Here is an 11,464-nt window from a genome sequence, read left to right on the forward strand (position 1 = left end):
TGTATGTACTCTAAGTTAATATTAGTTGCTGACCGTGGGCCATCTGCAGAAGTTTACTGCAGATGACTGCAGCCTCTATTCTGATAGACTTCACCAGAAACCAGTCTTTGCAAAGTGAACATCAAAAGTAATGTCAGAAAGTCTTTCATCCTCCTGTCTGTGACAGCAAACCATTAGGTAGGAAAAAAAATAAAGCATTAAACCAGATATTTGCAACAGCTAGTGCTGACATAGCTATAACATAGTCAGGGGACAAATGTTAAATTAAAAAGTCATTCTGATTATCTTACAGTTTTTGCCAGAGCCCACAAACCACTTCCTTTTCTAACCATGCATTCTTCCCCATCTTCACAGCAGACAGAAGGCTGATGCCTCTGTGTCAGGCAGGCATGAAGGCAGTTGCTGTGACTTTCTGTGTCCTCTGCTTTCAGTTTGAAGCCCTGTATGGTGAGTAACATTTTTGATTATTCTCCGTGCAGTAGGTGTCTCTATAGCATATAACTTAGCCAGTGATGGGAGAGAATAGATGAGGCATGATAGCAAGGGGTTAGAGGAGTAAAGGTAATGGAGGGTATTGGCTGCAAAAAGACTGCTCTCAACTTCAATATCACTAGAGTTGGTGGGAAGAGAATTCCTGCCAGCATAGGAATGTTTGCTCTGAAACTAAAAACTGCAAGAACATTGTTTATGTTCTTTAGCTCATCTGCTCAGGTTTACACTTTAGCTGTTGATATTGTAGTGCTTCCCTTGATGGATATAAGCCAGCTTCCCTTGATGGATATAAGATCTCATAGCAGCATGATGGTGAATAATAAAGAGAAACCAAGTTATCAATATTAACCCTGCTCTCATTTGAGCAGGGAATTTTTATACAATGAAAAATGTATATGGCATGGAAAAGTAGATGAGATCATTTCGGTGCAGGCTTGAAACACAGAATCAAAAGGAAGCATGGAATTCCTATGCTGTGTTTGAGAAGGTGCACAGTGACAGCACCAATCTCAGTCCAGCCTTAAACATGGATGCTGAGTTTTCAGATAGATTGAAAAGATAGGGGAAATCACAAGAAAGAGTAGTTGTAATCAGTATCTCTAAAGAGAGCTGTCCTTGGAAAGTTGTTCCTAAATCTACTAACAAAAAATGCTTTCAGTTTGGTTACTTTACATCTAGTCAACTTAGCACGAATACCTGACCAGCATGCTTTTACACATGACTGAAGCTATCTAGAAATCTTTTCTTCATGGGAAGAAATAAACTGTAATTTTAAGGGTGCAAATAATTGTTCTGTTTGATACCAGCATTTCTCCATTCCTTCAAATGTGGAGGATAGGATTTGGGCAGGAGACTGGGCAAAAGAGATGACAAGAGAAAGAGACTGCATGTAAGAAGAAATGTTATCTCTCATGCTTTTTGTTTTACAGTCTTCTCAGCATGACTTGTGACCTCTAGATGTAAATAGGTCACAGGAGGTGATATATATGTGTGCATATGTGCATTATGATTTGATAACACAATTGCGATAAAGAAATTGTTCATAAGAGCAGGGAGCATCTCTGTTGCCCGCAGAGAAACGCAGGCAATGGGATTTTGGTGTACAGAGCTGGAGGTAGGATTCCATAGCACTTGAGGCCCTTGCTATGAAACTGCACATGAGCTTTGGCACACCAACATTTGCAAAGCATTATCACTCTTCACCCACTGATCTCCTGGTGTCAATACAACAGGAAACCATGGCAATTTTTAGAAGGGCTTCTGAAATATTATCAGCACTGGCTATTCTTTCAGTGGTATGTTTTATATGAATTTCAGCATTTCTCATCAGAAGTTATACCATAGAAATAATTCAGATTAAGGATGGCTTCCTAGAATAAATTGGGCCATTACTGCTTTGCCCACAAGCACTCCTTTCCCAATTAATCCTGGATCATGAAAGATAGAAATGTGTTAGTATTAGGCATAGGACTAATGACACTAAATTGACAGTGTCATCTTTCAGAGTGCCTTGGAAATTTGAAACTATAGCAGATTAAAAGTTTCATTATGCATTTAGTATGAACAAAACAAATATGTTTGTTTTAAAGGCAGGGACTGCAATTTCCTTGCTCATCTTCAGACGCAAACACACACAAATGAAATTATGCTTGTTCTTTTCATCAGCTAGCTAGTTTTCTGAGAGCTGGCGCAGATCATACAAACAGCAAGAAAACAAAGTAGCATTATTCTATTCTCCTGGCCTAAACACCAAGCTTGAAAAGTGACTGCAAGTGTTTTTTAAACTTCTGTTAGGACCAAAATATGTAATGGATTGGTGGTGTTTTCAGGTAGTGCTGGGTCTGCCAAAGAGTAACTAGAAAGCTCAAAACTGCAATCCCATTAAAATGAAAATAACACACTTTTCGTTGGCGTCAGTATCCAAGGACACTACCATAGAAATGCCGAAACTTCTGCCAAAAGATTTTCCTGCTGCACTAAAGATGATATTGAGGTGGAAATGTACATGACTGTAAATACATTTACACACAAATGTACACATGCAAGCTCTCCTTCAGAGCTTAACGTAACAAGATGTAGCTTCCGTACACGTTAATATCTTTGATTTATGTCTAAACCACAATATTTGTCTTGGCACTCTGCTTCACAGCGGGTGAGCCAGGGACAACTTCTTGCAACTCCACACTGTGACGCTGCTAGGAAACAAATTAAAGATCTGTTTCCTCTTCTCAAACCTTTATATGCAAAAGAATAATAGTTTTTAAATGAAAAATAACAAAAAGGAATCTTTCAGCCAAAACTAAGCATTTTTGCTGCCGAACCAGTGAAATTCTTCTATTCAATTTCAACAATACCATAATGTAGACTTTTATTCACATAATTTTGAAGTAGAATTAGGGAGAATCAGTCAGGGAATCTCAGTATTACTGGATGTTTAAACCCCAGGTTCCTGTCTCACGTCCTACTAAATGTACATTTATTCTGACTGGAGCTTAGCAAGAAACATCCCAAATGTGTCCAGCCATTAACAACAGAGTGCTACAGGTCTGTATGATTACCTAGGAATGGATGGGTACAAGTGGGCACAGAAGATCAGCAGTCAGGCACAGGGAAGGCGAATGAGCAACTTCTTAGTATTCAGCAAGAGTACTCAAATTAGGAGCTGATGCAGAATAGCTAATAACTTGGAAATTTATATCAGCTCTCACCCATAGCGGTCATCCATGTAGACAATTTTGTGTTTTAATCTCAGGCACTGTTAATCTAATTCTAAAATGTGCTGCTTTTATCCTATGCTAAACACACTCTTCTCTACGGCTACTTGTTTCAGAGGAATACTAATTGCATCACATTTATCAAAATGCTCATTCAGAGAAATACTTTACTGAGTGTTCCTTGAAAACAGTCATTTTAGGCTTCTGGGTTGGAGAGAATACAAAACAATCTTTCAGCTTGACACAAGGTCACATGAACTAAATGCTTAATGACCTCTCTCTGCCCCTTTTCATTAAAAACAAGGATTAAAACCACGATGATCTCTGGCAAACATTTTAACCCACATGTTATGAAAGGGCAATTTCATTAGCTAACAGTGAAATTGAACTATTCTCAGAGACAAACAGAGAAAACAGATCTGAAGTTGTTACTTCAGTGCTCAAAATAGAGTTGTCCCAGGCTCCTTGGGGACGTTGAAGGAATATGGCACTGCTTGGCTCTGTAACTGCCCTGACAAAGTCAGCATCTGCCTTTCCTCTCAGATGACCAGTGACAAACGTAGAGGTTTCAACTCCAGGTAGGTGCTTCTCAAAAGTATCAGATAAGTTTATGCATTCATCATGCTCCCTAACTTCTGCCGTACATTTGTTTTTTTTCTTCCCTCCCCTAAATAATTTGTTGGGTGTTTGGCCAAATTTTAAAGGTATGTGTTACTGAACTACAGGACGTCAAACTACAGAGCATTTAAAATGACCTTTATCTCAAATGCTTTTCTCATAGCAACTGTTTTCTTTCATCATGCCACATATAAGTCATCAAGAATTATTTCTTTATTTGACCTTTGCTTCATCTTTTCAGACTATATAAAATTTTAAGGGCTTGCACTTTCTGTCTGTGTCTTCAGTGGTTCTAGAGCTCTGTTTCACTGTGGCTTGGCAAGCTGTGTGTTTTCTCTGTGTCTTCACACCAGTGGTACAAGATGCTAAATACCTTGTCTGGTATCATACACTTAAGTAATAGTCCTGAGAGAAGTACAGATATTAGAACTGTCACAGAATTAGATAAGGGTGCTGACTGTGCACACTAAACCAGGAAGAATTTGATGACTAGGGAAATGGTAAATCAGTCAAGAAGGGATAACAGTTTTTACTGCTCTCTAACTGAGCATCTCAAAGTGTCTTCCTGAAGTCCATTAGCTTCTGTGTCACACTAAAGATATCTTAAATGAGAATCATTCATTTCAGTGCCCTTGCCAATGGCAGTAACTGAGGAGCAAGAATTCAAAAAAGGAAAAAAACATGAACACTAAAAGACTGGAAGAGTTGAGATCATACAAAGGTACCCAAAAGAGAATGATCCTCTCTTCCTGTGCATTTACAGGTTAATGTCAAAGATAACAGATGCCTTGGAAAAAAAAGATTATTTATACCATGCAATCAGTGCAATACCTGGCACACCTGGGGGTCTACTCTGTGTGGATCTATCTAGACTACCATGGAGCTGTAACACAAATAGGACAGCGCACCAAAGTCCTTAAGTATTTGCCCTGTATTTCCTTAGTGCCATAAAATCCTGATGAAGATATATTTCATTCTAAGCAGCATCTGAAGAACTTACTCAGGCTACCAGAAAACAGGAATGGCAGATAGAATTTTTTTTTCTGTTTATCTGTCTGAACATTTAATTTTAGGGCACCGCAAAAAGAAAAATTCCAAATGAAACACTACCAAACTCTGCTATGTTGCCACTACTGACATACAAATCAAAGTGTTGCCATAGCGTGTGGTGATGGAGGCAGCAGTTTAAAAAACAAAACCAGAACAATTAATAAAAATGTGTCAGTATTCTGTAATGATCACCTATGAACAATAAGGGAAAAAGTTGCTATTGGAAAAGGAACAAAACCATATGCATTGCTTGAATGTTCTCTTGATGTATGTTTTGGAACATGATCCAGATAATTATAAGATGCTTTGGTGCTGTGTCAAGCAGTGGGGGAAGCAGAACAAACATTGATGGAAATGAGTACTTTAGTCTGGGAAAAGTATAATGTTGGCTTATTGCAAAATCAGGACCCGTGAGAACTCAAATATATATTTTTTTATTTCAGGCAGATTTCTTCAGTATCTCGGTGAAAGAGTTTTACTTTCATGTCAGTTCTATTTCTGAAGTACACGTATTACTTTGCAAAGGTGTTTTAAGAATTTGTGAATGTTATATGTATGATCAATATAAATTCTTGTCTTGAGCATTTTCTTTCTACTTTGATTTTTATATTTCATTCTTTTATCATATCATATGACTTTAGAGTGTAGCACAGAAAGGATTAGATAGGATAATGATACAAATTATAAAATAGCTTCAGCATCTTAACATTGCATGGTTAACCCCCTGTTCTTGCATTGCTCTTCTTAAATTTTAAACAGAAAACAACTTTGTATTTTTCAGGAGTTGACAGCTGCTCATCATGTGCATGCAAAAATATAGGTAAGATGCACTTGCCTAATTTGGTTTACAGTTTTAAATGCCTTTCTACATCAGAAAATACTGCCCTTAAAGAAAAAAATTGTAATTTTTTTACTGAGCATTTTAACATATTTCTGTCTGATGGAGTTTTCTGTGCTATTGGTTGCTGACTTTACAAAGCCAAGCTGTGAGGTAGCAGGGCATCTTTGGTCAGTTCAGTTTCTTTCCTTTTCCAAGAAGTTTGTAAAATGAGAGTCACACAACCTCTGAGAGCTTTTCATAGAGATTTTGGGAGGGTCAAATGTGATTTCTGGATTGCATGTGGGTGCACACACAGAGTAACATTTGTCCTCTATGCCTTTTATTATCTGAGCAATAATGGTACCATAGCCATCTAAGTAATTAGGTTGAAACTTTATGTCATGTCTCAAATCACTATCTATTCCACAAAGACAAGTCAGGTCCTGTGGTTAAGGCAGTCATGTAGGAGTTGGGATTCACATCCCATTTTAAAGTACCATCTACATCATCAAACTAGCTAGGTTGCTGGGCCCAGAGAGTGGTGGTGAATAGAGTTACATCCAGCTGGTGGCTGCTTACAAGTGGGGTTCTCCAGGGCTCAGTTCTGCGGCCAGTTCTGTTTAATATCTTTATCAATGACCTCTATGAGGGTCAATGAGGGTCATAATAACTGTGCAGACAACACCAGGTTAGGTGGTAGTGTTAGGTGGGAGTACAGGAAGGCTCTGGACAGCCTGGGTCAATGAGTCGAGATCAATTGCATGAGGTTCAACAAGGCCAAGTGCCAAGTCCTGCACTTGGGTCGCAACAACCCAGGCAGCCCAACAAGGTGGGGGAAGAGTGTCTGGAAAGCTGCCTGGTAAATGCCCTGAGGGTGCTAGCCGGCAGCCAGCTGAACATGAGCCAGTTTGTGCCCAGGTGGCCAAGAAAGCCAGTGGCATCCTGGCCTCTGTCAATTACTTTGTGGCCAGGCAGGTCAGGCCAATGACTGTCACCCTGTACTTGGCACTGGTGAGGCCACACCTCGAATCCTGTGTCCAGTTTTGGGTTCCTCACTACAGGAAAGACATTGAGGTGTTGGAGCAGGTCCAGAGGAGGCAACAGAGCTGAGGAAAGGAGGGTCTGAGGGAATTGGGGTTGTTTAGCCTGAAAAAAGGAGGCTCAGGGTAGAACTTGCCATTTTCTACACCGACCAGAAAGGAGGCTGCTGCAAGGTAGGGTTCAGTCTCTTCTAAGTAGCGAGCGACAAGACAAGAGGAAATGGCCTCAGGTTGCACGAGGAGAAATTTATACTGGATATTAGGAAAAATTTCTTCACTGAAAGAGCAGTCAAGAATTGAAACAGGCTGCCTGGAGAAGTGGTAGAATCATCACCCCTGGAGAAATTTAAAAGACATGTTGGTGTGGCACTTAGGGACATGGTTTGGTGGTGGACTTGACAATGCTGGGCTAATGCTTGGACTACTTGATCTTAAGGGTCTTTTCCAATCTAAATGATTTATAATTGTATGTTCAGTAGGGTACAGATTACAAACCATAAACCAGAGATAGTTATTATCATATAATCTTTGTCCCACTTGTTTTATCTATGAACAGGACACTGAGGCAGGGATTATGTGTTTATACAGTGTTTGGTCCAGGGGGGGCATTAAACAATATCTAGTAACTGAAATTGTAAGTAATATTAGTAACTTCACCATTTAGTAGCTTTAGTAGTAAGTAATATTATCAAGCTTGCTGATCTAATGCTAACAGTAATCTCTCCAGCCTTAGAGCAGGTAACAGGCCAGGTCTCATTTATTTTATCAGTAATGTCTGGCACAACCAGAGTAATGCAGTGGTATCTCATTGTGAGGGCTGCTTTTCATATCCAGGCCATTCTGAGTACCTGCATGCTTTAAATTACAATCACATGGTTAATTTTTTTTTGTTTAAATGAGTTTCTTAGCACTTTAAGGATTCTTTTCACTGCTATGTGTGTAACTATAGTTATTCTTTTCATGTCTTCAGATCAGGCCCATGTCTCTGACACCCAGGTGATGGTGGAATTTGAAAATGGAAACTTCCATTTCACATTCCCCAACCCCAAAAATGTGAGTGAATTCAGCATGACCCTCTTCAAAGGGCGTGAAAAGAAGGAAATCTGTGCATTCCATTTGAGCAAAGAGAGAGTTATCTCCAAAAGTAATGTCACCTACTGTCAGACACAGAATTCAAGCAGCAGCACCACTTTCATTCTTAAAAATCTGGAAAGGAAACATATTGACGTTTATACATACTGCCTGGAGATATTCTTACCCCCTCCTTACATAGAGTGCTGTCTGAAAGAAACCTATTTGTACGTCCAAGGTAAGTTTACTTCTCTTCTCCCCTCACCTCAGTTTACTGATAAGTAGACACTGGGTATAGCTGTGCTGCAGTGAAGAATATGACTAGAGTTAACACAGCTAATGACCAGGCAGCTTAAAACTACTTGGCAGGGGGGGCTGGTAACAGTGGAGCTGTTTCAGCACACTGCTCAGCACATTCTATCCGTGTTGATTCATATTCTTGTGAAGGTTTTGCAGGCCATGCTGAGTTTTGGGTGGTGGTGGTGGCACCCAAGTTAGCTTGATTACATCTTCTAGAGTACTGCAGTCTCTCCTTTGCCTGCAACAGCAATTTCTCTTGTCCATTTTAAAGTTGCTGAGTATAAATGTTAAGATTAGGTCTAGCCAGTGGTAAAAAAATCCATTCTGAGAGCCATCTTCAAAAGCCTAGGATTAAAGAAAATCATTTGTAAAATATCCATACTAGTAGAACTCTATGGAACTCTCGGATGCCATTGAGGTGTGAAGAAGACGGTGTTCACTTCTGTGAAGACCTTCAGCTTTAGGGCCATCTTAGAGCAGAAGTGATCCACAGTTGTTGACAGTTTTTGGCTGTTTACTGAGAAGGTCTTGGACTAAAGACCTTCTGGACTAACTGTCCAGGTTTTAATTTTGACCTGGCTTTCATTCAGTGGCTCTTTAGTACACAAAACTGAAAGAGCTAATGGTGGTTTTGCTTACACCAATTCTTGGTTCTGCATACAGTTCAGTTGCAGCATGGTACTGCCTGTTGTCCTTCCCTTGCTTTCTTTTCCTCTCTCCCAACACCAGCAATAAACAAAGAAGCTGAAATGCTACAGCAGTTACGTGCTTTAGTCAAGTTGTATCTCAATCCTCTCTATATTTAAAAAGCTTCTCAGAATCAAGCTGTGACATTTGGTTTTGTCTGCAGTGTCCATTTCCACTTGTATGGATAGCCAGATGCTCAGAGCTTTTTCTAAAAGTGTCATGCCCTGTCATATTTTCACCCAGATCTGGGCAAGAGCAATCTTGAGTACCCCAGGTTGCCTCCCTATCCAAACATGACTGCCAAAGTCTACCCTTCTTTTAACCAGGCTGCCCTTAAAATCACCTGTGGTACTTACTGCATATAAGCTTAAACCTTGTTCAGATCTGAAATACCGTGTTGGAGGTTGAGATTTTTCTGGTTTTTAAAATTTTCTTTCTCAGCATGCTCTCAAGCCTGGCTTGGTTTCTTTTCAGTCTGCACTTTCAATGCTGTGTACCAACAGTTTCCCCTTTCTTTCTGAAAAAATGCCATCTTCTGCTTCCTACAGAATACACTTTTTCAAGGTGACAACTCACCTCAGCAAAATCCTTCTTCAGAGTTCACTTTTGCTAATCTATTAATATGAAGAGGGAGAAGAATTGAAGTTATCTGTAGAAGGCAAAAAAGAAAATTATCAGGAATTACTTTTTTTTTTGTCTCCCCATCTTCAGATAAGGAGGACTGCTTTTCCCTTGGACGCGTGCCATGGATTATTATCGGCGTGATCATTTTTGCCATTTCCTGTGTCTGCTGTTTTGTGGCCTGTTGCTTAAGGAACAAGGTAAGCAAACATATGAGATAATGCAGAACTCTTCTTCCAAAGGTCATGGATCGGGAATTGATTTAATGAGATTTAGAGAGTGGGACACGCACATACTCATTCAGTGGTGCTGTGTTTTTTGACAGAAAGACTGAGTTGTTTATTTACCACTGGATTTTAAGTCATTGACGACAGTAGCTCAGATTTAATCTTTCTAAGATTGAATTGTTTCTTGATTTAAAGGCTTTGAACCAAAGGAAAGAGGAGAAATGCTGCACAGGTCAGCAATATATTTTCGTAAGCAGATCACCTGACAGTTTTCTTTAAGAAGGAGAAACAATCATCAGTGAAGCAATTCCAGCACTGTTCTGCTGCAAAACCACTTAGATTTTACTCAGGAAAGAAGAAAAACCAAGGCCATTAGCTATTCTTTTGGGCAATGCGTGTTTTTAATTTTCAGTTTGTTTTATTCCAAGTTTTCTGTGTGAGTTTGACATGTCCATTCTGACATTAATGTTCCCACTGAAAACAGAATAACTGCCCTACTTAATGAACAAAGGCAGGAGTGGCAAAGGTAAGTGACCACAAATTAAATTCATGGCATTTTCTCTCTGTTGGCAGAATCAGAAGTGTGAATCCAACTCCCTTGAGTACAACAGTGAATACATGCCCATGGCAGCAGTGAACGCAGCTAAAAAACCAAGAATCTGAGGTTGTGTTAAGCCCGGCTGTACCTCTGCTTGTGTCTGCTGCAAGGCTTTCTCTGGGAGGGGAAGAGCTGCTCGCTGTGTGTGGCATTGATTCTGGGTGGGTGGCTGGGTGCTTGGGTGGGATTGTTACAATAGCTTGTTAATGGAGATCATGCTGCCACCTTGCAAGAAGACAAAACTAAAAGCAAAATCGCTGGAAACCTTTTGAATCGTAGTGGTGGGCTGGTTCCCAGAAATGCCACTGCTTCACGTCTGTGCAAAGCAATGATCTTACGTGTGAGGAAGAGACGCAAAACTGTTCTGCTCAGATTCTTGAGATGATGCATGGTACCAAAAATCTCTGTGGGGAAGTGATTTACTAGATTTATGAGTATTACTGGCTAAGGGCAAATATTCTGCAGAGAATGAGGAGCTTCCTTAGCTACTTAAGCCCTACAGAAGCTACTACACAAGCAGTTCTGGATACAGAACTGAAGCAGAATTGGGACTTATTCAGACATATGAGTGCTGCACATAACTGATTCTCCATTTCTATTCTAGGTATAAGTTGCTTGCTGCATGGAAATTTTGGAAGCAGTTTTCCAGCTACTTGAACTTGGACAATGGGAAATCAGCATTTCCCCATCTTTCCCAGCCTCCCTGAACTCTCATGACAGCCCTGTGCTCAGTCATGTGACACCCACTGTAGTACTGTTCTGAGCTGTGTTTTGCTCTAGCCTTGTTTATGAACTGGAACCCTGCTTGATCCACTGACTCACAGATGTGAAATGATAATAAGTTAAAGATGTCAGCTTTTAGTTAAAGAAAATGTAAGATTCCTGTAGTGCTGCTACAGAATGAACTTTTATTTTCTAGTCTCCTTTATGATACTCTTTCCACTGGAGACAAAAAAAAGACTACCTCCAAAGCCAACGCTTGTGGTACAGCCATATTGCCATGTATTGCACATGCCCTTTTGTTAGGGTTAGTTTAGCAGGGGAACAAAACCTGAGACAGTACAGCAGAGACTTCTCTGTGACACTCTGTCTCACTTATGTACCTCTGAATTTTTAATATTTGTGCTGTCAATACATCTTTGCCATTCACACCTTGGGGCTCCTCTTATTTAACGAAATCCTGAATGCTTTTACTAACAGAGGAATATATTACAAAATGGATATAT

The 11,464-nt window shown here is 39.9% G+C and overlaps 1 protein-coding gene across 1 annotated transcript; it reads left to right on the plus strand.

Moving 5' to 3' along the window:
• The first annotated feature begins 361 nt into the window (after window positions 1-361).
• Window positions 362-11,168, plus strand: LOC102040645 (inducible T-cell costimulator). The gene is made up of 6 exons (XM_005415910.2): window positions 362-447; window positions 5,656-5,694; window positions 7,705-8,043; window positions 9,504-9,613; window positions 10,214-10,304; window positions 10,843-11,168. Exons 1-5 carry the CDS (start codon window positions 369-371, stop codon window positions 10,301-10,303), a joined length of 657 nt encoding a protein of 218 aa, XP_005415967.1. The 5' UTR covers window positions 362-368; the 3' UTR covers window position 10,304; window positions 10,843-11,168.
• Window positions 11,169-11,464: the final 296 nt, after the last annotated feature.

This window comes from Geospiza fortis, unplaced genomic scaffold, assembly GCF_000277835.1.
Source record: "Geospiza fortis unplaced genomic scaffold, GeoFor_1.0 scaffold112, whole genome shotgun sequence".
Taxonomy (NCBI): Eukaryota; Metazoa; Chordata; class Aves; order Passeriformes; family Thraupidae; genus Geospiza; species Geospiza fortis.